The sequence below is a fragment of the Symphalangus syndactylus genome, chromosome 5 (genome assembly GCF_028878055.3).
Source record: "Symphalangus syndactylus isolate Jambi chromosome 5, NHGRI_mSymSyn1-v2.1_pri, whole genome shotgun sequence".
NCBI lineage: Eukaryota > Metazoa > Chordata > Mammalia > Primates > Hylobatidae > Symphalangus > Symphalangus syndactylus.
Window position 1 is genome coordinate 40824288 of NC_072427.2, and position 26551 is coordinate 40850838.

Genomic DNA, 26551 nt, shown 5'->3' on the forward strand with positions numbered 1-26551 from the left:
TCATTCTTGTAGATTTGTTGTGACCAGATGCCAGGGCCCAGTTACAAGAAGCAGGTTCTCTTGTAGAAGCAACATTAAATCTTTTCAAATTTTTCGGTAAAGAGAGACTCTCCCTATAGGGAAGGAAGTGGGGGGCCTCTAGGTCTCAGTTTCTATTACGAGTTACCTCCATTCTTGGAACTTCTTGCTCATTTCTGCCGCAGCCTCCGCGATGGCCACAAGACGGTGCGACTTCCATTTAGTGCTCTGTTCTGACCACAAGGCCCACCCGTTATGGTCGTGGCGTCAAATATCTTCTTCCCTTAAATCCGAAAAGAATTTTGAAAATGTATGTACCTCTTGCACATTGTAAAGATCATGTCTACAGCTTTCTTCTGATAACTTACAATATAAGTTTAAAGAGATGCAAAGGATGGGTATCTTGTGCATTGTACTCAAAACTGTTACGTCACTAAAAATTTAGGCTGGGTGCGGTGGCTCCTGCCTGTAATCCCAGCACTTTGGGAGGCTGAAGAGGGTGGATCACTTGAGGCCAGGAGTTCAAGACCAGCCTAGCCAACATGGTGAAACCCTGTCTCTACTAAAAATCCAAAAATTAGACAGGTGTGGTGGCACACGCCTGTAGTCCCAGCTACTCGGGAGGCTGAGGCAGGAAGAATCGCTTGAACCTGGGAGGCGGAGCTTGCAGTGAGCCATGATTGCGCCCCTGCACCCCAGCCTGAACAACGGAACAAGACCCTGTCTTAAAGGGTACCCGAAGAGTCAGGTTAGTGTCTGGCTTCATGGGCTAGAGAAAGGATTGCAGCCAGGAAGGGGCAGGAGTGCATGTGCTGGCAATGTCCTGGAGTTCGGTTACCCACAGGCGTTTCGTAAGGGCACTGCATATACAGAACCCTTTAGATGTGGAAAATTTTTAAACTTTCTCCAAAATAAGTAGCATGAAAAGCTGGAGTCATACTAAGCAAAGCAAAGAAACTTCTGGAACAGAGCAGTGACTCCAACAAATAATGGCTTGCAGAAAGGAAAGAGCTGATAAGAAAGTGCATTTAAGTCTCTTATTTATTTAAGATTAGGCCAGGAGTGAACCTGGGAGGCGGAGCTTGCAGTGAGCCGAGATCGCGCCACTGCACTCCAGCCTGGGCGACTGAGTGAGACTCCGTCTCAAAAAAAAAAAAAAAAAAAAAAAAAAGGCCAGGAGCAGCGGCTCACACCTGTAATCCCAGCTCTTTGGGAGGCCGAGGCGGGCGGATCATCTAAGGTCAGGAGTTCGAGACCAGCCTGGACAACATGGCAAAACCCCATCTCTACTAAAAATACAAAAAGTTTGCGGGGCATGGTGGTGGGCGCCTGTAATCCCAGCTACTCGGGAGGCTGAGGCTGGAGAATCGCTTGAACCCGGGAGGCGGAAGTTGCAGTGAGCCGAGATCGCCCTACTGCACTCCAGCCTGGGCAACAAGAGCAAAACTCCGTCTCAAAAAATAAATAAGATTAGCCCTACCTACCAAAGAAAGGACTACAGTATAAGCAAAAAATAATGTAAAACATCTCATAATTATTACATACACAAATGATAGTATTTTGGATTACTGGATTTTTCCATTCTATTTAATGTGGCTTTTAAAATTAAAAATTCCACCTATACCTCGCATTGTATTTTTTTTTTTTTTGACAGTGTCTCACTCTGTCGCCCAGGCTGGAGTGCAGTGGTGCAATCTCGGCTCATTGCAAGCTCCTTCCCGGGTTCACGCCATCTTCCTGCCTCAGCCTCCCGTGTAGCTGGGACTGGGACCACCACCACCACCACCACCACCACCACCACCACCACCACCACCACCACCACCACCACCACCACCACCACCACCACCACCACCACACAACAACAACAACACCCGGCTAATTTTTTTTTTTTTTTTGTATTTTTAGTAGAGACGGGGTTTCACCGTATTAGCCAGAATGGTCTTGATCTCCTGACCTCGTGATCCGCCCGCCTTGGCCTCCCAAAGTGCTGGGATTACAGGCGTGAGCCCACCACGCCTGGCCCTCACATCGTATTTCAACCTGACAGTGCTGCAAAGAAAATGAACTGAATACTCTACATTACAAGTATATGCATCTTCCAAACAGCCTTAACTAAGAGAACACCCCCAAGGAGGTACTACTTGTGTATCAACTGCCTATCACAAAAAGTTGAAAACCATGAATATACAAGCTGCATATACATAAACACACGCAGAAATAACTACCAGTAAGGAAGAATAAAGAAAAGCTAAATAAGAACTAACGTTTACACCATAAGAAATCTGCAGGTAGTGCTTGAATACACACCCCGATACTACCAAAGACGCCAGTGAACAGATAAACAACTAACGTAAAACATGTCTGTTATTAAACTAACACATACAGCTTTGCCAAAACAAAGCCTCAAAAAATTAACACTCAAATTGTTCCTCTCCACGGAAATCTTTAGTAAAAGGCGAAAGATTTATGCGTATATGAAGAGAAACCAGAGTATACTGCTTGTTTTATGTAACTCAATTCTCGGGTAACTGCAATTCCTAGCACACTGATGGTTTCTACTCATCCCAAGGGTTACTACCTGAGAAAGTTCATACAAAAAAATTCTGCATGTAAAATTCTCATACTTAGAAATGTCAAGCAATATAGAAATTTGTTTTTTTCCGAAAAAAAATACTGTTTGCAATGTATTATGGGTATGCAAATGAGACCTGAATAATCGTTTTTAGACTCCGGAAATACCTTAGCAGTCACACGGTACTCTTGGGGCAACCTTTAGGGGGCGAAGCGGAGGCCTTGCTGCCCAGGACTTTTGTTTTGTTTTGTTTTGTTTTTTGAGACAGGGTCTTACTCTGTCATCCAGGCTGCAGTGCAGTAGCGCGATCTCCGCTCACTGCAACCTCTACCTCTCGGGTTCAAGCGATTCTCCTGCCTCAGCCTCCCAACTAGGTGGGATTACAGGCGCACGACACTGCACCTGGCTAATTGTCCAGGACTTTTAAGCCCTGTCTCTAAAATAAAAATATAAACATCTTAAAGATTTTTAAGTATATCTTGTAAATAATGTATATAGTCTATGCGCGTATATAAATCAAAGAAAAGTAATAAAACACTGATGTCTCCCATCCAGTTCAAAAAGTATATTGTTAACATCTTTGAAGCCCTCGTTGGCCCATTTCCCCATCATACCCCTCACTCGCTACATGGGTAGTCACTATCTGGAATATGTATTAACCATTCCTTTGCTCTTAACTGCCCCTCCTCGCCCCAACTGTTAGAAAACTCCCTCCTAGCAATACTCCCACCTCAGCCTCTCAACTAGCTGGGACCACAGGCACGCGCCACCACACCTGGCTAATTTTTGTATTTTTCGTAGAGACGGGTTCTGGCTTTCTTGCCCAGCCTGGTCTTGAACTTCTGGCCGCAAGCGAGCCTCCTGCCTCAGCTTCTGGAGTTGCTGGATTACAGGCGTGAGTCACAGCTGCCAGCTCTTCTTTTACTTTCTCCACGAGATTTTGCATATATATAATATATAAATATAAATATATAATATAATATATAGTATATGTTAATTATATAATATATAATAAATATATATGTTATATATTATATACATAATGTAATGTCATATTAATATATAATTAATATAATTATATCAATTATATTTATAATTACATTATAATTATATTTATTATATATAATTATATTATAATTGTAATATAGAATATAATTATATATAATTATATGTAATATATATTATATAATTATATATAGTGTATTTTAACATGTTTTCTAGCCTGCATCTAAATTTTTTTTATGGTGATAAAATATACATAAAATTTACCGTTTTAACCATTTTTAAGTGTACAGTTCAGTGGCATTAAATATATTCACACTGTTCTGCAACCATCACTACTTTCCATTTTCAGAATTTTTTCATCATCTCAAAACCCATTTAATAATGACTCCCCATTCTCACCTCTTTCAGCCCCTGGCAACTGCCATTTTACTTTCTGTCTCTATGATATTGCCTTTCTAGGTGCCTCATATAAGTGGAATCTGGAATATTAGTCCTTTTGTCTCTGGTTTATTTCATTTAGCATAATGTCTTTAAGGTTCATCCACGTTGTGGCATGCATCAAAATTTTATTCCTTTTTTTTTTTTGAGACGGAGTTTTGCTCTTGTTGCCCAGGCTGGAGTGCAATGGTGCGATTTCAGCTCACCACAACCTCCACCTCACAGGTTCAAGTGATTCTGCTGCCTCAACCTCCTGAGTAGCTGGGATTACAGGCATGCGCCACCACACCTGGCTAATTTTGTATTTTTAGTAGAGATGGGGTTTCACCATGTTGGTCAGGCTGGTCTCGAACTCCTGACCTCAGGTTATCCGCCTGCTTTGGCCTCCCAAAGTGCTGGGATTACAGGTGTGAGCCACCGTGCCCGCCTAGAATTTTATTCCTTTTGAAGGATGAATAATATTCCATTATATGGGTACACCACATTTTGTTTACCCATTCATTTGTTGATGGACAGGTGTTGTTTACACCTCTTGGTTATTGTAAATACTTCCATGCAATTATTTTTAAATGTAAATTAACTAACAGTAAAATGGAATTTTTCTGGTATGCAGATCTATGATTTCTTTTTTTTTGTCTTAAAAAAATTTTTTTTTTTTTTTTGAGACGGGATCTCACTCTATCACCCAGGCTGGAATGCAGTAGTGCGATCTCAGCTCACTGCAATCTCCACCTCCTTGGCTCAAGCGATCCCACCTCAGCCTCCAGAGTAGCTGGGGCTACAGTTGTGGCCACCATGCCTGGCTAATTTTTGTATTTTTAGTAGAGACAGGGTTTCACCATGTTGCCCAGGCTGGTCTAGAACTCCTGGCCTCAAAGGCATCCGACCACCTCCGCCTTCCAAAGTGCTAGGATTACGGGCTTCAGCCACTGCCTGTTTTGTTTTTAGAGACCAGGTTTCCTATGTTGCCCAGGCTGGTCTCGAAATCCTGGCCTTAAGCAATCCTCCTAAAGTGCTGAGATTACAGGCGTGAGCCACTGTAAGAGATAGGGCCTCTCTGTTGCCCAGGTCTCAGCCTCCCAAGTAGCTGGGACTCCAAGTGCAAGCCACCACGTTCTGCTACTTTTTGTATTTTTTTTACAGGCGTGATCCACCACACCTGGCCAGATCTATGATTTTAAATTCATTATTATTATTTTTTATTTTATCCTCACTGCATACTGAGTGCATCTATGATTTTTTAAACGTATACATAGATTTGCATAATCACCACCACAATTAAGATACAAAATAGTTTCACCACTCCAAAATTTCCTCATGCTGCTCTTTGTGGTCACACCTTCCTCTACTTGTAATCCTTTACAAACACTGACCTGTCCTCCATCACTACTTTTGCCATTTCCGACATTTAAATGAAACATGCAGTACATACCCTTCGAACTGGCTTCTTGTTCTCAGCATGATGCCTTGAGGTTCACTCATGTTGTTGCATTCCTTTCTGTTCCTCTATGGCTGTACCATGATTTATTTACCCATCCACCTGTCATTTCCAGTTTTTAGTGATTGCTAACAGAGCTGCTGTAAACATTTTTGTGCAGATTTTTGTCTGAGCAAGAGTTTTCACTTCTCTAAACACCTAGAAGTGGGTATTGCTGGGTGTTATGGTAGGTGGATGTTTAACTTTGTAAGAACTGTTTTAACAGAGTAGTTACCAGTTTTTATTCCCACCATCAATGTATAAGGGTTTCAGTTACTCCATATCCTCTCCAACATGTAGAATTGTTCGTTTTATTTTTTAAATTTAAACCACTTCAATGGGTGTGTACTGGTATATCTGTGGTTTAATTTGCACTTTCCTAATGACTAATGATGTTGAGCATCTTCTCAAGTGCTTATTTGTCATCCATGTATCTTCTTTGGTGAAGTGCCTGTTTAAGGAGCATAAAATATATAAGACATGCATAAAACATAAAACCAACTGGCCAGGCATGGTGGCTCACACCTGAAATCCCAGCACTTAGGGAGGCCAAGGCGGGAAGACTGCTTGAGGCCAGGAGTTCGAGACCAGCCTGGCCAACATGGCAAAACCCCATCTCCATTAAAATACAAAAATTAGCCGGGTGTGGCAGAGGGCGCCAGTAATCCCAGCAACTCAGGAGGCTGAGGCATGAGAATTGCTTGAACCTGGGAAATGGAGGGTGCAGTGAGCCAAGACCACCCCACTGCAATCCAGCCTGGGCAACAGAGCGAGACTCTGTCTCAAAAAGAAAAAAAGGCCGGGCACGGTGCCTCACGCTTGTAATCCCAGCACTTTGGGAGGCCGAGGCGGGCGGATCACGAGGTCAGGAATTCGAGACCAGCCTGGCCAACACAGTGAAACCGGGTCTCTACTAAAAATACAAAAATTAGCCGGGCATGGTGGTGTGTGCTTGTAATCCCAGCTACTCGGGAGCTGAGGCAGGAGAATTGCTTGAACCCGGGAGGCGGAGGTTGCAATGAGCTGAGATCACACCACTGTACTCCCGCCTGAGCGACAGAGCTAGACTCCGTCAAAAAAAAAAAAAAAGGAAAGAGAGAGAAAAAGAAAGAAAAGAAAGAAAGGCGCTGGGTGCAGTGGCTCACACCTGTAATCCCAGATTGAGACCACCCTGACCAACACGGTGAAACCCCGTCTCTACTAAAAATACAAAAATTAGCTGGGCGTGGTGGCACGCACCTGTAGTCCCAGCTACTAGGGAGGCTGAGGCAGAAGAATCGCTTGAACCCAGGAGGTGGAGGTTGCAGTGAGCCAAGATCATCCCACTGCTCTCTAGCCTGGCGATAGAGGGAGACTCCATCTCAGAAAAGAAAAACAACAGATATACAGTTGACCCTTGAACAACATGGGGGGGTTAAAGGTGCCGACCCCTCTCGCAGTTGAAAACTTGTATATAACTTTTTTTTTTTTTTTTGGTGGGGAGATGGGGTCTCACTGTGGTCCAAGCTGGAGTGCAGTGGCTTGATCTCGGCTCACTGCAACCTCTGCCTCCTAGGCTCAAGCGATTCTCCTGCCTCAGCCTCCTGAGTAGCTGGGACTACAGGCATGTGCCACCACGCCCAGCTAATTTTTGTATTTTTAGTAAAGACGGGGTTTTGCCATTTTGGCCAGGCTGGTCTAGAACTCCTGGCCTCAAGTGATCCGCCCACCTCGGCCTCCCAAAGTGCTGAGATTACAGGCGTGCGCCACCACGCTGATGCATGTAACTTTTGACTCCCCCTAAACTTAACTACAGATAGTCTACTGTTGACTGAAAGCCTTACAGATAACAGTCGATTAACACATATTATGTGTGTTAAATGTATTATATACAGTATTCTTACTACAAAATGAGATAGAGGAAGGAAAATTTTATTAAAGAAGAGAAAATAGGCTGGGCATGGTGGCTCACACCTGTAAACCCAGCATTTTGGGAGGCCAAGGCGGAAGGACCACTTGAGGCCAGGAGTTCAACACCAGCCTGTTCGAGATTTTGTCTCTACTAAAAAAAAAAAAAAAAAGAGAAGGAAAAAAAAATTGCTGGGGATGGCATCATGCATCTATATAGTCCTAGCTACTCATGAGGCTGAGGCACGAGAATTGCTTGAACCTGGGAGGCAGAGGTTGCAGTGAGGTCACACCACTGTACTCCAGCCTGGTGACAGAGTGAGACCTTGTCTCAAAAAAAAAAAAAAAAAAAAGAAAATATATTTACTATAAAAAAACCCACTAAATACAGAAAAAGAACATATATTTACTATTCATTAAGTGGAAGTGGGTCATTGTAAAGGTCTTCTTCCTCACTGTCTTCACGTTGGGTATGTTGAGGACAGGGAGGTGAGGTTGGTTTTACTGTCCAAGGAGTGGCAGAGGAGGAAGAGGTGGAGGTAGAAGGGAGGCAGGAGAGGCAGGCATACTCGCTTTAGTTTCAGTGCCTATATCATAGAAGGGTCCACGTTGTAAAAGCAGTCTTGAATACTAGGAACACTTCTGCCAGATTGTCTAATGTCAGTTGTTCTCCGGCACTGCATCTTCTACATCTTCTTCATCGTCTTGCACTGGTTCGAAGGCACTCATCTCCACCAAGTCATCTTCTATTCGTTCCTCTAGTGTGATATCTAGTAGCCCTTGGATTTCTCCAAGATTCGTATCTTGAACCCTTCACCCCACACACACCTCTTTTGCATATCCACAATCTCTTTTGTGATTTCCTTGACAGTCTCTGTCATAAATCCTGTGAAGTCATGCACAACATCTGGACACAATTTTTCTCTAGCAGTAATTTATTGTTTCAGGTTTGATGGCCTTCACGTGTTTTTCTACAACATCTTCAATGGTGTAATCCTTCCAGATGTTCATGATGTTCTCTTGGTTGAGGTCCTCTTCCATAGTGTTGACAATCCCTTCCATAGAGTACCGGGTGTAATAAGCATTAAAGATTCTTATGACCCCATGATCTAGAGGATGAATTACAGACATCGTATTTAGAGGCAAGTAGACCACTTGCACCTTTTGTGTTGAACTCGAGGGGTTCCGGGTGGCCGAGAACATTGTCCAATATCAAAAGAACTTGAAAAGGAAGCTCCTGCTGGCTGGGCATGGTGGCTCACGCCTGTAATGCCAATACTTTGGGAGGTTGAGGCAGGTGGATCACTTGAGGTCGGGAGTTCAAGACCAGCCTGGCCAACATGATGAAACCCCATCTCTACTGAAAATACAAAAATTAGCCAAGCGTGGTGGCACATACCTGTAATCCTAGCTACTCAGGAGGCTGAGGCAGGATAATTGCTTGAACCTGGGAGGCGGAGGTTGCAATGAGCCAAGATCAAGATCGCGCCACTGCACTCCAGCCTGGGCAATACAGCAAGACTCCGTCTCAATAAATAAATAAATTAATTAATTAAATAAATAAAAGGCAGCTCCTTACTGGTAAGATATAATACTTCCTGACTTCAAGGACAAAGCATTCTACCAATCCAGAAAAAGGGTGCTTGTTGTCCAGGCCTTCTTGTTGTACCAAGAGTGGCAGCTTGTGTTTATCTTTTCTCTTCAAGGCTTGAGGGTTATCAGCTTTACAGATAAGGGAAGTTCTGATAATAAACCTGACCAAATTTGCATAGAGCAATAGTTAGCCTATCCCGTTCTGCCTTAAATCCTGGTGCTCGATTTTCTTCCTTACTAATAAATGTCTTTTGTGGCATATTCTTCCAGAATAGGGCACGTTCATCTGCATTAAAAACCTGTTCAGGTGGATATCTTTCCTGTCAGTGATTTTTTTTTTTTTTTTTGGAAACGAAGTCTTACTCTGTCACCCAGGCTGGAGTGTAGTGGCATGATCTTGGCTCACTGCAACCTCCGCCTCCTGGGTTCAAGCGATTCTCGGACTTCAGCCTCCTGAGTAGCTGAGGCTACAGGCACGTGCCTGGCTAATTTTTGTATCTTTATTAGAGACAGGGTTTAACCATATTGGCCAGGCTGGTCTCGAACTCCTGACCTCAGGTGATCCGCCCGCTTCGGCCTCCCAAAGTGCTGGGATTACAGGTGTGAGCCACGTGCCTGGTCCCCACTTTCAATAATGAATAGAATAAACAGAAGATCAACAAGGAAATCTAAGATTTGAAAACAATATAAATCAACTAGACCTAACAGACATCCATAGAACACTTGACATAACAACAGCAGACTATACATTCACATGAAACATTCTCCAGGATAGGCCATATGCTAGGCAATAGACAAACCTCAATGAATTTAAAAGGACGGGAGTAAACAAAATGTGTTCTCTAAGCCAGGTGTGGTGGTGTGAGCCTGTAGTCCGAGGTACTCAGGAGGCTGAGCCAGGAGGATAATTTGAGGCCAGAAGTTCTAGGCTGCAATGTGCTATGATCATGCTTGTGAATAGCCAGTGTGCTCTAGCCGAGGTAACATAGCAAGGCCCAGTCTCTTAAAAAACAAGTTTGTTGGTGATTGCTTAGGAGTGGGCGACATGGTGGGGTGGGTAGAGCAGTGATAGCCTAAGTGTAGAGAGTTTCTTTCTGAGGTGATAAAAATGTTCTAAAATTGATTGTGGTGACAGTTGCACATATCTGTGAATGTACTAAAAACTATTAAATTGTACACTTTAAATGGGTGAATTGTATGGTCTGTGGATTATATCAAATTTATATAAGCAGGGCTGAAACCCCTCCACAAGAAATGTGGTTCTGAGACCACCTTAGCAAATTCTGATAAAATCTAGGAGAATAAAGTAAACATAAAAACATTCAATTTCACTATCAAGTAAATGCAAATTAAAACTATAATGAAATTCAACTTTGTGTCTATGGAATTGACAAGATTTAAAAAGAATTCTAATATTCTGCATGAGCTAGGTCATGAGAATGCTGGCCATCAGAGGCCCTTCCACACCACCCTGTGATGTGAATATTATCACTATGATTCTCATATCATATGTGAGAAATATCTTCAGATAAGCAAATTTTATATATCCACCCAACAAACAATTCTTGAGGCCAAGGAGGTATCAGAGGGTGGCTTTTGTCTAAGGGCCTGCAATGAAGAAGAGGTAGAATGAGAGATGGTTCTCTGGTCTCCTGCCCCACTCCAAGCTCTCCCTTCCTGGGGTCTGAGCTTCAGAAGCCACCTTAGAGTTCCTGGGTCCTATGAGAACCCCCAGGGCTTTTGAAGCACTAGGGGTCTTGTGGTTCTAGGCCTCAGAGCAAACAGAGATTTGATGTGGGCTCCTGGGAGCAGCCCCCAACCTTTACCTGGCAAAAGAAGATGGGAAGCTCTGTGGTGTCTGGGGGACCAGTCTTCGCCCTACCTCCCGAAGTCATAGATGCAATCCAATGGCATGGGACCACCTCTCCTCTGAGCCCGGGGCCCAGCACAGCCTGGATGCAGGAGAAGTTTCTTCCTCAGAAGATCCTGCAGGGTAGGAGTGTGTGCGGTGTGTTGGTTTAAGCACAATGGTCTGTGTTTAGATTTGCATGTGACCATGAGGTCACACTTTGGGGTTTTCTCTAATGAAGGTTCTGAGTAGGGAGAGGGGATGGGAGTCTAGTCCTTACCCTCCAGCAGAGTTAAGTCAATGCCCCTCTGCTCTCCCCCAAGCTCCCTGTCAGAGAGGCCTCCCAAGGAGGATCTTGGGGCATTTGAGGCCAGAGACTTAAGCAATTCAGGGAATTCTGGAGGCTGAAAAGCAGAGGAAAAGTCTTTTGGTTTTCCAAAGACCTCGGTGTGAATCCCAGATTTACCCATCTGGCTGTGGGATCTTGGGCAAGCACTGCAGCACTCTAAGCCTCAGTTTCCCTGGGTGTTAAATGGCTCCTTATGTGCAGTTTTGGAGGGAAACGATTCAAGAGAGAGACAATAGGTAGCATTAATACCCCAAGGAAGAGAAGTAGGCTCGGCCCGCAGAGCTGGGACAAAGACAGTACAGGGGCGGGTCGAGACGGTGCCCACATCAGTTTCTACCAGGGCTGCTGTGAGGATGGCTGGCAGGGGCGTGGGCGACGTCGCCCGGCACACACTGCCGGCGGCAACTCTCGTAGCTGCGGGTGATCGGGGTCTGGGCGGGGCGGGCACAACCCGTACGGCGGAGCTGGCTGGCGCGCGAAGGGGCGGGCCGTCGGCTGGGCCGGGCGGAGCGCGGAGCAGCGTGGGAACGCGGCGGCGGGAGGGGACGTAGGCCGGGCAAGGCAAGCTGACGTCAGCTGCAGGCGGAAGACAGGTGGCGCCGTGGGCAGCTGGGCGAGAGGCGGGACTTCGGCGGCGCGGCGGGAGGCGGGGCAGGAAGGCGCGCGCGGCGCAGCAGCCTCGCCCGTCGCGGAGAGTGGGCTCTGCCCGCCGTCCCCCGGGGGCTGCTTCCCGCCCCAGGCCTCCGCGGAGGACACGTGTCAGCACGTTCCCGCGGTTGTCATTCTATTGTCATAGTCCCTCTCCCAGGCCGGGAACTCCTCCCCGCCACCAACCCCCGTCCCATTATCCCTGGGCCCAACCTCCCCGCCGACCCGCGGTCCAGGCCTCGGTCTCTCTCCTCGGCAGCGAGCCGCGGCCCAGACCCCGGCAGAGGACCCTTGTCGGCACGTTCTCACCCCAGTCATCTCAGCCCCCTGCCTAGCTCCACCCCAAGCTTGGGAACCCGGCCCCTGACGGCCCATTGTCCGCAGGCCCAGCCCCCGCGCTGAACGCACGCTCGTCCTTGCCCCTAACCAGCGCGTCTCCCCCGGCAACGCGGAGTGACCTGGGATGCAGCCCTCAGGCTGGGCGGCCGCCAGGGAGGCGGCGGGCCGCGACATGCTGGCCGCCGACCTCCGGTGCAGCCTCTTCGCCTCGGCCCTGCAGAGCTACAAGCGCGACTCGGTGCTGCGGCCCTTCCCCGCGTCCTACGCCCGCGGCGACTGTAAGGACTTTGAAGCCCTGGTGAGTGTGCTTTGTCCTGGCCCTGCCCACAGCGTCCTGGACCAAGTGCCCTGTGGAACCACAGGTAGAGGCAGTTCCATCCGCGTTAGTAAACATGACAGCCCCCAGACTTTCCATTCCCAGCTTGGCCTTGCCTTGCCTTGGGGAAGGTTTCCATGAGCTAAGAACACTCCTAACACCCTCATGTCAACGCTCACTCCCAAGGCACTTGGTGGCAGCTTCTCTCCTGTCAATGACAAATGACTCCGGGGACTGAAGTGAGGAATAGTTGCATAGTCCTCCACAGATTTTCTAGCCTGGCCGGGAATAGGGTTGATGTGAATCAGCTGTTTTGCTTAGCTAGAAAGTTATCCATCCTTTTGCAAATAGACACCAAAAAGTCACCAAAGCCACCCAGACCTTGGTCTTCAGATGAGGTGATCTATGGGCAGTACTTTTATAAACGGTAACATCCAGTACATATGTAAGCTGTTATTTCTCTGATTCACCAGCCACTTTTTTTGCAGAGTTCACCTCTGGGTCAGCATTCAAGATACCAGTTATCCTTATAATCCAAATGTTTGGAATTGCCTAGAAAAATATAACTTACCAAAATCGATTCAATAAAAAGAAGAAAATTGAAATAGCCAATAGCTGATATTCATTAAAGACACTGAACTCCATGTATCTTTGGGACCTGTCAAGTGTGGCAGTCTCCCTTCCTAGCCATGGAAGAGCATATTCTTGTTTACCAGCAAAGCTGTCACCATTTAATTGGTATCAGAGTCTGACTTGCACAAGTAACATTCTTCACCGTTAAAAACTTGGAGGGGCCGGGCTCGGTGGCTCATGCCTGTAATCCCAGCACTTTGGGAGGCCAAGGCGGGCAGATCACCTGAGGTTGGGAGTTCAAGACCAACCTGACCAACATGGAGAAATCCCGTCTCTATTAAAAGTACAAAAAATTAGCTGGCCGTGGTGGCGCACGCCTGTAATCCCAGCTACTCTGGAGGCTGAGACAGGAGAATCGCTTGAACCCGGGAGATGGACGTTGCAGTGAGCCAAGATTGCGCCATTGCAGTCCAGCCTGGGCAACAAGAATGAAATTCCATTAAAAAAAAAAAAAAAGACAAAACAAACCTGGAGGGTGCCAGGTTATTGGGCGAACTTTTCTAAACTATTGTAGAAAAAGAAGAAAAAGGCTGGGTGGCTCATGCCTGTAATCCCAGGACTTTGGGAAGGCAAGGCAGGAGGATTGTTTGAGACCAGCCTAGGCAATATGGTGAAACCCTGTCTCTACAAAAAAAAAATTTTTTAAATTAGCTGGGTGTTGTGGTGCACGCCTGTAGTCCCAGCTACTTGGGAGGCTGAGGCGGGAGGATGGCTTGAGTCCAAGAGGTGGAGGCTGCAGTGAGCTGTGATCACACCACTGCCCTCCAGCCTGGGCAACACAGCAAGTCTCTCTCTCTCAAAAAAAAAAAAAAAAAAAAAAAAGACGTTGAATTAGTAGTCAAAGATTTTCCCTCAAAGAAAACTCTGGACGTAGCTGGTGTCATTGGTGAGTTGTAGCAATCACTGAGGGAATAAGTAATTCCCAGTTTTACACAGAGTATTAAAAAAGAGGCTAGCATAACCTTGACCCTAAATCTGATAAGGGTGTTACAAAAAAAGAAAATTATAGGCCGACTGCGGTGGCTCACACCTGTAATCCCAGCACTTGGGGAGGCTGAGGTGGGTGGATCATGAGGTCAGGAGTTCAAGACCAGCCTGGACAAAATGGTGAAACCCTGTCTCACCATTATGGTGGTGCATGCCGGTAATCCCAGCTACTCAGGAGGCTGAGGCAGGAGAATTGCTTGAACTGGGACCTGGGAGGCAGAGGTAGCAGTGAGCCGAGATCGTGCCACTGCACTCCAGCCTGGGCAACAGAGCGAGACTCTGTCTCGAAAAAAAAAAAAAAAAAAAGAGGAAAGAAAATTATAGGCCAATGTCATGAGTATAAATGCAAAAATTATCTTCAAGGTATTAGGATCTTAAAGCTAGCAATGTATAAAAAAGAGTAATTCCTTATGACCAGGTTGGGTTCATCCCAGGAATGCAAAATTAGTTCAATATTAGGCAATCAGTTAATGGCACGAACCACATTGATAGATTAAAGGAGGTATTTAGAATCAACATGTGTTTAGCGTTATCTCAGATGAAATCATCAGTGTTTGGTTACTCTTTTGCTATCATTCCTAGGAGGTTGAGGGACAAAGGCTGAGCCTCCTGGCCCGACCTGGTCCTGGTAGCCCACCTAATGATTTGTTGAGGGCATCTCAAGTGGTGACCACAGTGCACAGGCATTTCAGGGTACCAGAAGTGGGAGGTTGGAGAAAGAGGCAAATTGACTGACTTCCCTCGAGATTTGTTCTTGCAGGTTCAGACACTCAATTTTCTGAGTGTGTTATATCAGGGCCTTGGGTACGAAACTTCCTTCAGTTTTGGCAACAGATACTTACGGAGTGTTTGCTATGGGACAGGTGCTAAGGATACAGGATTAACCCATGGAGAGGTTAACAGTGTTAACCTCTCATACTAGGTAAGCGCCGTGCAACATGGAAGCCCAGAGCAAGGACACTCCCTAGCTCTCAGCTGTGGGCCAGGCTCAGGGAACACCATCTAGGGGTGGAGGCTGATGTCTTGCCAAGTCCCAAGGCAGAACTTCAAGAGCAGAGAAGAGGGAAAGAGTATTCCAGGAGGAGTAGCAGGATGGTCAGAAAGCCAGGAGGTGTGAGCTTACAGAGGACAAGACTGTGATTTAGTGTGACTGTTGTGGGGAACAGGAAGAGATGAGGCCAGCCTATGGAGCATGCAGGGCTACACACGTCCTGCTACGTTGTGGAAATTTTTATCCTTGGGCAGGGGAGGGCATAGGGGTGAGATCCAGAAAGACATCTGTGGTGGCAGGGTGAGAGAGGGACCTGTTTGGGAGGAGTGTTTGGGGTCAGAGGGATCAAACTCACAATGCAGCTTTTTTAAAAAAAAAAAATTGAGATGGAGTCTCACTATGTTGTCCAGACTGGTCTTGAACTCCTGGGCGCAAGCAATTCTCCCACCTCAGCCTTCCAAAGTGCTGGGATTACAGGCTTGAGCCACTGCACTTGGCCACAGTGCAGCTTTAATTTTTACCAGGAAACATACCTCCAAGTGGACTAGAATGCTCAACTTATTTTCTTTCTGCTGGAAGGTCTTGGCAAATGGAATCAGGTTTGTTTGGTGAATATGGGATACATGCAAAGGGGCCTGTGGAGTTGTTTTGATCATACTTTTTAAAATTTATTTTTAATTATGCAAGTAATGTTTGAATATATTCTCATTATAAAAAATTCAAATGATACCAGTAAAGTAAAAGTGCCCCTGATAGATCTCACTCTATCCCTCACCCCTCTGCAAAGGTATCAATTGCTCTGTTTGGGGCCCATCCTCCCCCCTCTCCCTCGCCCCACTTGTAATCCCTTAAGAGAGCATCAGCGACGTAGGTTGCCCCAAAAAGCCACCTCCTCTATAGAGACAGACTGCCCCTCCCATGGGGTTTATTGTACCAGTCCCAGACAGTTACCCTTTTTCTTGAGGGCTACTGGAGAAACACAGATTCTTACCATCCAGTTCTGTTGCCATATTCCTTATAGGGCACCGTTGTTGAGGAAAATAACCCAGACCACATAGATTCTTGGCTGTCTGTAGGCATGGCCGTCAGCAGCAAGGCTGCTCACAGGTGGGGCCTGGCACCATTTCTGGGGATATGCATACATTCTTAGATAAACACACTTTAGGCCTCCTTTTGCCACATGTCACATGAGTTACTGAAATGATGCAGAGAACTGGGCATCTGGACCTGTGTCTGAATCAAAGTCTAACTTTTAAAGAAAACGGAATCAGGTCTGGAATTGACTGGCTAGATCATTTTGTAGTTAACTGAAGAAGGAAAGTATGGAGCTGTTAAAAAGTCTCTTGGCTGGGCACGGTGGTTCACACCTGTAATCCCAGCTCTCTGGGAGGCTGGGGCGGGTCATTTGAGTCCAGGAGTTTGAAGGCAGCCTGGGCAACATGGCGAAACCCTGTCTTTATAAAAATATTACAAAAAATTAGCCTGTGTGGTGGTGCATGCCTGTAGTCCCAGCTACTCGGGAGGCTGAGGTGGGAGGTTCACCTGAACCAGGAGGTCAAGGCTGTAGTGGGCCGTGATTATGCCATTGCACTCCATTCTGGGTGACAAAGTGGGACCCTGTCTCAAAAAAAGTCTCTCACTTTCACTTGTTCAGCTAAAAGCACTAGGAAGTAATGTGAAAGTTTACCATTTTCAGTCATTTAAATCTTTCTCCACACTGTGAGGTGTTATTACACACCTATAACACAAGGGTTGCAGTTTCCAAAAATTAGAGCTGTGACTTAAATTACTTTATTGATTGGTGATTTCCTGAGAACTCCCCACTGCTGAACCAAGCTCTTGGCTTTAGGTCTGAACTAGCCTTTTCTTACCACTGTCCCCAAAGTCCCAAATTATCCCTGAGGTGTCTTATTTTGAGACCATTTTCGTGCTGATAAGCTCTCTGATTTTTTTTTTTTTTTTTTGAGACGGAGTTTTTTTTTTTGAGGCTGGAGTGCAATGGCCCGGTCTCGGCTCACTGCAACCTCTGCCTCCTGGGTTCAAGCGATTCTCCTGCCTCAGTCTCCCTGGTAGTTGGGATTACAGGCAGATGCCATGACGCCCAGCTAATTTTTGTATTTTTAGTAGCGATAGGGTTTCACCATGTTGGTCAAGGCTGGTTTTGAACTCCTGACCTCAGGTGATTCGCCCTCCTTGGCCTCCCAAACTGCTGGGATTACAGGCATGAGCCACCGCGCCTGGCCAGCTCTCTGATTTTACACTGGGAGCTCTTGGTATTTCCAGTGCCTGGCCTGGGAAGTACTTATCAAATGTTTGAGGAATCACATTGTGTGTGTGCTGAATACCCAGGCTCAGGATTTCTCACCTTGTTTTTTGGGACTATGGTTGGATGAGAGAACCTGTAACATTCTTGGGATTCCCTGTACCCCTTAACCATTGGCCTCCAAACTTCTGGTTTGTCACTTGACACAGTCGCAGCTGTAAAGTTTTTTGTTCTGTTTTCCCTCCTGAAGTAGCATGTTCTGGTTCTCCATTAGCCTGTAGACCCTTTCTGGGGGTGGGAAGTGTGTGGGAATGGCTCCTTTGTGTTAGCTCCAGGCCCTCGCTGCTTAGTGTGGTTGAGGACCAGCAACATGAGCCTCACCTGGGTGCTCATTAGAAAAACAGGCCCTGCCTCAGACCTATCCAGTCAGGATCTGCATTTTAACAAATCTGGGCAATTTGTACACATAGTGAAGTCTGAAAAGCACTGCATGAAGCTTACTCTGTTCTCATTTGGGGTGCCAAACTGCTCTAATTTGGCCTCCTGGTCCTGGAGGAGTAAGGAGTCTTTCTCTTTTTTTTCCTTCTTCTTTCTGGTTTCTGGCTTGCACTGTCTAGACACCATGACTCCCCAGTGTCTGGGTTAAAGCACATATAAGCTCCTCTCTGTCCTGACCCCTCCTAATGCCATTCCCATCTTTGTTGAAGCAAACTCCCTCTCATTCTTTAAGATACACCTGAAATTTCCACCTTATTCTGTGCCTCCACTCCCTAGCAGTTAGGAGTCCTTCCTTTGGGTTTCTTTATGATTTTAAAATTTTGCTTTTATAAATAATACTTTGATAAACATCCTTCTACATTAATCATTGTTTATATGTGTTGTCTTCTTGGATACATTCTGAGAGGTGAAATTGCTAGTCCATAGCTAATTTTTTTTTTTTTTTTTTTGAGACAGGTTCTTGCTCTGTTGCCCAGTTTGGAGTGCAGTGGCGTGATCTTGGCTCACTGCAACCTCTGCCTCCCGGGCTCAAGCGATCCTCCTACCTCAGCCTCCCGTGTAGCTGGGACTCCAGGCACATACCACTATGCCTGGCTAATTTTTGTATTTTTAGTAGAGATGGGGTTTCACCATGTTGCCCAGGCTGGTCTCAAACTCCTGGACTCAAGCAATCTGCCTGTCTCCACCTTCCAAAGTGCTGGGATTACAGGCATGAGCCACCACACCCGGCTCATGGCTAACCTTTCTAAGGAAGGCTTTTGATGCTTATTTCCATATTGGAAATTGAATATTGACATTAACTGGGGAAGATCATTATTATTATTAGATTAAAAGAAAAAGGGCAGGAGTCTCGCTATGTTGCCTAGCTGGTCTGCAAACTCCTGGTCTCAAGCAGGAGTTGTGTCACTGAGCCCGGTTTGGAAAGATCATTCTTTACAAGCCTGTCAACCTTGGCTGTCATTGAAATCACGTGGGAAACTAAGGAAAAAAAAAAAACCTGACGTCTGAGCCCCTTCCTCAGAGATTCTGATTTGATTGGTTAAAGTGCAGCCTGGGCATTGAGATTTTTTGTTTGTTTGCTTACAGATAATATGTAGCTTTTCTATTTTTCTATTAACTGATTTGATCATTTTCATGAGCACCCATACCTGCTGGATGGTGAGGAAATGATAAAATAAAAGTGCCTATTAGGTCTATACTTGATATCTCAAGGTAAGATTCTTGATCTCTCAGATTACCTTTTTATTTCTCTGCTCCTCTCAAAGATGGCATCTGAAGAGTGGAGGAGAAAAAGTACACAAGTCTGAAAATATACAGATACAGACATAGATACATGTAATTTGATGTGACTGTCAGTGGGTAGGTATGTGTCTAGAAAGAGATCAGCTAATGGGATGGTGATATGGAGGATGAAGGGGTGGGATCCATCCCTCTAGGACCAGCCATCTCTTTCCTTCCAACCATCCCAGAAATGCAGACCTTTCCTCAGCAGATTGGTGAGCAGCAGAGAGGGGGCATTTGATTGATAATAATAATATAGCAACCAACACCTGTACCACACTAATAGCACTTACTGTTTGCGTAGCACTGTCCTGAGCTGTTTCTACACATAGCTCATTTAATCCTCCTAACAGCTCAGGGTTGTAGGTTTTATTATTATCATCACCGTCAGCTAATCACTGGATGTGGTGATGGCACACCATTCTTGCTTCCAGGCACTGGGACTTTTAGAAGTTCCTAGGAGAACCCCTGCTTCCTAGGAGAACCCTTTAGGGTCCCCATGCTGGCTCCTCCTGTGAAGAGTTCTTTTGTAGACTCTGATCCCTAATCTGTTTTGGTAAATCTGGCCTTTCATACTGTAAGTTTGTGCAAGGCAAATTGTACCTGTGGTGTCCACCTCTTCAGCCTTCATCTCAGCAGCTTCCCAGCTCCACTCATCGCACCTGCCCCACTGTTCTGGGTGCCACCGTGGTCCCGAAAATGGTGACCTTGGCAGACCTTTGGTTCATTTCCTTCTCAGCACCTCCACCCACATCTAGTAACTATGACCTCTGACACTTTCCTAGACAAGTATGTTTTTCAGATGTTTGTTCTTTTGTGCCACACCTTTCTGGGACAACATTGTCTAAGATCTAAACCTGAGTATCTCCAGCTTTTCCTGATGATAAGAATCACTTGTACCCACATCTGTAAACACAGATTCCTGGGCCACCTTCTCCCCAAGGAGCTCTTGATCTAGGTGATTGCTCCTGCTTAAAGCAAAGCGGTTGAGTTGCCTCCTTGTAGCTCATTGGTCCTCTCTTTCCCCTGTGAGGCCTATTCACTCAAACTACCTCTTTCCTAAGAGGCTTCTCTTCCCAAACTCCTGAGGCTCTCAGCTCTGCTCACCATTCGTATTCCCCCAACTATCTCTCCAGCTATATCCTTCCTTATTCCCCATAGCAGAGGCTGCAGATGTGTTGCCTGTGAGCTGACGGGTTTTGTTTGTCCTCTAGCTTTTTAGAAATTGGGAAATTAAAAAGACAGCTTGTTGATTTCTTTTTGAAACAAAAATCTGAGGCCTTGCCACCTTTGGTGGAGGTTGCCCTAGGGCAGGAAGCAGTTGGAGCTCAGGGTTGGTTGGCCTTAGCCGACTAATGGAGGCCGGAGTCACCAGTTCAACACAGTCTTCACAACTCTTTCCCGGACTCCTCTGTTACTCATTCTCTTTACCTCTCAGGCCCTGGGGGACATTTGAGCCCAGGAGCACTTTTTGGGACACACACTGCTCACTTCTCTGCCCATCTGCTGTGCTCCTTCCTACCTGGAGTGGGAAACCCTCCCCATCCCTGGAAATGCCTGCCTTCCTCTTGAACAATTATTCTCCTGGATCCAGTTGGCAAATGCCTTCCACTGCCGTGTACTGATGTGTGATTCAGAATGCTTGCCTAGATGATGATTTCTTCCACATACCCCTGTACTACATATTACATACATCTTTCTCCCTGCCTTTGGCTTAGGCACAGCCAGTAGCTGTCTCAGTTGTATTATTTTGGGATTGGGGGGAATTCCAATATCATACCTGATTAGCTTCCCAAAGCAGCCTCTTTAAAGTTCTGCTGGAATTGTTCCTTTGGGCTAAAATATTCAGTCCACCACTAAATTTCTCCATTTGGTAGGAGGGTATGGCAGGAGAATAGACTCTGGAGTTGGGCCACCTGGCTTCATATTCCTGCCCTGCCACTGAATAGCTGTGTGCCCCTAGGCAAGGTGCTGAGCATATCCAAGCCTCAGTTTCCTCATCTTCAAAACAGGTTATGAGAATAACACGAGATAACAGAATAAATTCATACAAGGCATTTATTCTGGTGGCTGGCACCTGTAAGGGTTCAGATAAATAGCTATTACTCTTTTGTTCTTAACTTCATGCCAGGTTCCAGGCTGGCATGGGGCTCCAGGGTAAGTAAGATGTGGTTGGCCTCAGGGAGTGTTTGTCCCAACTAGATTTGAGTTGGCCCCAGAGGGTCAGGTACCAACATGGGGCTCTGCTGTAATTGCTGAACATAGAACACAATTGTTGAGTACAGAGGTTGTAGGTGGTCAGAGAAGGCTTCACATGGGAGGTGACTGCTGGCCTTGAAGACTCAGTGGGATGTCATGCTAGGCAGCCACAGAAGCACAGAGGAACAAAGCCATAGGTCATGTGAGGAATAGCATTGGGGGTGGGGAGGGAGTTGGTGGCAGGAGGTACTGTTAGGCAAAGAGGCCAGACTGGATTCCTAAGGGCCTTATTAAGGGTAAGATTACTAGATTTAGCAAATAAAAATATAGGCCACCTAGTTACATTTGAATTTCAGATGAGCAACCAATAATTTTTTTTTTAGATGAAGTTTCACTCTTGTTGCCCAGGCTGGAGCGCAGTGGCGTGATCTCGGCTCACTGCAACATCCACCTCCCCACTTCAAGCGATTCTCTTGCCTCAGCCTCCCGAGTAGCTGGGATTAAAGGTGCCCGCTACCACGCCTGGCTAATTTTTTGTATTTTTAGTAGAGACAGGGTTTCACCATGTTGGCCAGGCTGGTCTCAAAGTTCTGACCTTAGGTGATCCACCCACCTCGACCTTCCAAACTGCTGGGATTTTAAGTATAAATATGTCCCAAATATTGCATGGGTTATTTATACTAAAAAAATTTTTGTTGGCTGAACACAGTGGCTCATGCCTATAATCCCGACACTTTGTGAGGCTGAGGCTGGTGGACTGCATGAGCCCAGGAGTTTTGAGACCAGTCTGGGCAACATGGTGGAACCCTGTCTGTACAAAAAATTAGCTGGGCATGATGTCACATACCTTTAGTCCCAGCTACTCTGGAGGCTGAGGTGGGAGGATTGCTTGAGCCTGGAAGGTCGAGACTGCTGTAAGCTGTGATCTTGCCACTGCACTCCAGCCTGGGTGACAGAGTGAGACCCCGTCCCGTCTTTAAAAAAAAAAATGAGTGTTTTTTTTTTGTTGTTGTTGTTGTTGTTTATCTGAAATTCAAATTTAACTGGGCAGAGCATATTTTAAATGGCAACCCTACTTGTGTGCCTGGTTCCCAAAAGGCCCTGCTAAAATGCAGACAGGTTTTAGTCACAAGAGGAAGAATCCTATTAAATTGTTGAAGCAGATTTATTTTTCAGAGTAACACGAAAAGTGAAATGGGACATAAAGAAGGTCAGTTGAGGAGTTTAAGAGTGGACTGATGGTGGGGAGCAAGGAGGGCAGGATGCAGCAGGGACCCTGTCTGGGCAGATGCAGTGAGAGGGCCTGGAAGAGGCCTGGGTCCAGCTTGGAGCTGGGAGGCGTCTCTCGCCTTTGTCCAGACTGAGTCCCTGAAAGGCGCCTGGCTAGCTGACTGTCCTTTTATGGGGCTCTCTGGGCCTAGATATGGACTGTTGACAAGGGCTGTGACTCACAGGTGGGATTTGAGGACAGGAGTGATGGGAATAGTAGTAATCTTGGGAGAGAAGATGACTCAGCTCTGGCTCTGAGATAACAAGGAATAGAAAAGAAGGAAGGAGGATGAGTGTTCTTTGGACTGTGCAGGCAGCAGTCCTGTATGGGTAGCTACCTGAGGGTACACCATTTGGGATGTGTCTTCAGTGACTCCGTATATAACCTACAGAACAAAGCTTGGGGTTCCCAAGTGGAGTACAAGGTCCTTCACAGGATCATTTGAGATGACCTCACTTGAGGTCACCTTCCCGCTCTTCCTCTTGGCAACCACTTCCCCACACTCTAGGTTCCAGCCACACAGAATCACCTGTTGTTAATGATGACAGTCATGGCAGTCACGCTAACATTAGAGTACTTAATACTTTCCTGTTGGTTTGAGCACTTGTTTAACTTGATTAATCTCCACTGGGACCCTATGAAGTGGCCACTAATATTATCCCAATTATGTATTTGAGAAAGCTGAGACACAGGAAGTCAAACATCTCACTCAAGGTCACACAGCTAGTAGAGGAATAGAGCCCCAAGATGCCTGGGAGAACTGCACAATTAACCATGCTAGCACCCACTTCCCCAGCTACATGCTGCGCTTTCATACTTCTGTGGTTTCGTATAGCAAACCCAGATCATATAGTACCTCCTCTGTGAAGCTGGTCCTGACCCCACCCCCTTTTCCTTTAGCCGCTACCCAACAGAAGTCCCACCTTGTCCTCTTAGTAGTTTGTATCCAACTTTGTTATGACAGTGAATGCTTTTTTTTTTTTTTTTGAGACAGGGTCTCGCTCTGTCACCCAGGCTGGAGTGCAGTGATGGCTCACTGGCTCACTGCAACTTCTGCCTCCCGAGTTCAAGAGATTCTCCTGCCTCAGCCTCCAGAGTAGCTGGGATTACAGGCGCCTGCCACCAGGCCCATCTAATTTTTATATTTTTAGTAGAAATGGGGTTTCACCTTGTTGGCCAGGCTGGTCTTGAACTCCTGAGCTCAGGTGATCTGCCTGCCTCAGCCTCCCAAAATGCTGGGATTACAAGCGTGAGCCACCATGCCTGGTGACAATGAATACTTTTAAGTCATTATTATTTACCTTTCTGCCTCCCCACTTGATTAAGGGGCCCATTTTAAATCTAATGCCCCCTCCTATAAGCACAGGGCCTGGCACAAAGTAGATGCTTAGTAAATGCTCCCTGAATAATGCAAGGCCATGCAGCCTGGGGGTGAAGCAGGCGGGGTGGAACAGTAAGCAAGGCATAGAAATAGCACCAATACTCATGGAGCATTTACACTCCACACATCCTTTTTTTTTTTTAACAGAGTTTCACTCTGTCACCCAGGCTGGAATGCAGTAGGACAATCATGGCTCACTGCATCCGCTACCTCCCAGGCTCTAGCGATCCTCCCACCTCAGCCCAAGTAGCCAGGACTACAGGTGAACACCACCACACCTGGCGAATTTTCTTTTGTTGTTTGTTTTGTTTTGTTTTGTTTTGTGGAGATGTGGTTTCGCCATGTTGCCCGTACTGGTCTTGAGCACCTGAACTGAAGAGCTCTGCCCGCCTCAGCTTCCCAGAGTGCTGGGATTACAGGCATAAGGCACCATGCCCAGGCTCACACATCCATTTTCAAAAAAAAAAAAAAAGTAGGCTGGGCTTGGTGGCTCATGCCTGTAATCCCAGCACTTTGGGAGGCTGAGGCAGGAGGATCACTTGAGTTCATGAGTTTGAGACCAGCCTGGGCAGCATAGCAAGACCTCATCTCTACTAAAAATTTAAAAAATTAGCTGGGCCTGGTGGCATGTGCCTATAGTCCTAGCTGTGCAGGAGAATCACTTCAGGTGGGGGTGGGATGGATCCTGCAGTGAGCCGTGTTTGTGCCGCTGCACTCTAGCCTGGGCAACAGAGCGTGACCCTGTCTCCAAAAAAATTTTTTTTCTTTTAATAAATATTAGATTTTTTTTGGCCAGGTGCAGTGGCTCATGCTTGTAATCTCAGCACTTTGGGAGGCCAAGGTGGGCGGATCATGAGGTCAGGAGATCGAGATCATCCTGGCTAACACGGTGAAACACCATCTCTACTAAAAATACCAAAAATTAGTCGGGCATGGTGGCGGGTGCCTGTAGTCCCAGCTACTTGGGAGGCTGAGGCAGAATGGCGTGAACCTGGGAGGCAGAGCTGGCAGTGAGCCGAGATTGCACAGCCTGGACAACAGAGCGAGACTCTGTCTCAAAAATAAATAAATAAATTAAAAAAAAATATTAGATTTTCACTGATACCTCATGAGGCCTGTAGAGATAGTTTTTTGTTTTTTTTTTTTTGAAACGGAGTTTCGCTCTTGTTGTCCAGGCTGGAGTGCAATGGCGCGATCTCGGCTCACTGCAACCTCCACCTCCTGGGTTCAAGTGACTTTCCTGCCTCGGCCTCCTGAGTGGCTGGAATTACAGGCATGCGCCACTACACCCAGCTAATTTTGTATCTTTAGTAGAGACGGGGTTTCTCATGCTGGTCAGTCTGGTTCGAACTCCCGACCTCAGGTGATCCGTCTACCCTGGCCTCCCAAAGTGCTGGGATTACAGGCATGAGCCACTGCACCCGACCTGAGATAGTTTTATTACAATATATGAGGCTATTGATTGAATCTCTGGAAATAGAAATAAAGTGGCCCTAAGATGTTTTTAATTTTCATTTATTTATTTTTAGAGCCATCTCACTGTGTTTCCCTGGCTGGTCTCTAACTCTTGGCCTTAAGAAATCCACCCCAGCCTCCTGAGTAGCTGGGATTATAGGCATGTGTCCCCACACCTGGCTCTGTTTCTAATTTTCAACTACAGAGCTAAGAAAAACTGCCAAAGTCAGTAACAGTCAATTTTCTAGAAAAATGGAAAAGAACCACAGGTATTCTTTTTTTTTTTTTTTTTTCTTTTTAGAGAATCTCTCTCTGTCACGAGGCTGGAGTGCAGTGGCACGATCTTGGCTCACTGCAACCTTCACCTCCTGGGCTCAAGCAATTCTTCTGCCTCAGCCTCCTGAGTAGCTGAGACTACAGGTGTGCACCACCACACCCAGCTAATTTTTGTATTTTTAGTAGAGATGGGGTTTCACCATGTTGGTCAGGATGGTCTCAATCTCTTGACCTCGCGACCTGCCCCCCTCAGCCTCCCAAAGTGCTGGGATTACAGGTGTGAGCCACCATGCCCGGCCACCACAGGTATTCTTGAAGTGCCAACTGCATCCCTTGCAAAGCAGAAGGAAAGGTTACCAGAGTTAGGGAGGACAGTGTTGTCTGGGGAGAAATGTAAATGGAAAGAAAAGAAATGGACACGTATAGACCAAGCCCTGAGATTCTGTGACCTTCTTCAATCTTCCTGACAACCCCATGGAGAGGTAGAGAGGTGCCTTTGTTGGAGAGGAGATAGAAGCTCAACAGAGATTCCAACTAAGATCTGATTCCACAGTTCATGCTCTTTCCTCTGCATCCAGGAAAGAGGAGAATTGGAAAAACACAAGACAGTTCTTGACCTCCAGGTGTCTGGCCATACTCGGAAGGGAGAACTGGGGCAATGGGCTTTAGGGGCTTAGAAGAGAGAATGGTCTCTTGGGCCAGAAGTGCCCGGGTAGTAGAGGTGGGGGAAGGGATATTCTTGGAACAAGACATGTTCCTGGATAGAAGCAGCCTGTGACGGAGGGGATGGTAAGGGGTTGAGATTAGGCTAGAGGTGTTTAAATGC

At 46.3% G+C, this 26551-nt stretch overlaps 2 protein-coding genes and 2 non-coding genes across 13 annotated transcripts in view; 3 read left to right on the plus strand and 1 right to left on the minus strand.

Annotated features, from left to right (window-relative positions):
* Nucleotides 1-26551, plus strand: part of CILP (cartilage intermediate layer protein) — a 193900-nt gene that overhangs the window by 93338 nt on the left and 74011 nt on the right. The window lies entirely within an intron of this gene.
* On the minus strand, nucleotides 2402-2512 carry LOC129483573 (U5 spliceosomal RNA). The gene has a single exon (XR_008658096.2). It is a non-coding gene; the product is annotated as a U5 spliceosomal RNA (small nuclear RNA).
* Nucleotides 11780-26551, plus strand: part of PARP16 (poly(ADP-ribose) polymerase family member 16) — a 49145-nt gene continuing 34373 nt past the window's right edge. For 3 of the 10 annotated variants that reach the window (XM_063638976.1, XM_063638979.1, XM_063638981.1), the window contains exon 1: nucleotides 11820-12473. In XM_063638976.1, coding sequence (XP_063495046.1) covers nucleotides 12300-12473 — 174 coding nt within the window. In that variant the 5' untranslated portion in view covers nucleotides 11820-12299. Of the gene's footprint in view, nucleotides 12474-26551 lie in introns of all 10 variants that reach the window. The other 7 variants (XM_063638980.1, XM_055278148.2, XM_055278144.2 and 4 more) reach the window with 6 other exon arrangements.
* Nucleotides 13131-13261, plus strand: LOC129483760 (small nucleolar RNA SNORA24). The gene has a single exon (XR_008658257.1). It is a non-coding gene; the product is annotated as a small nucleolar RNA SNORA24 (small nucleolar RNA).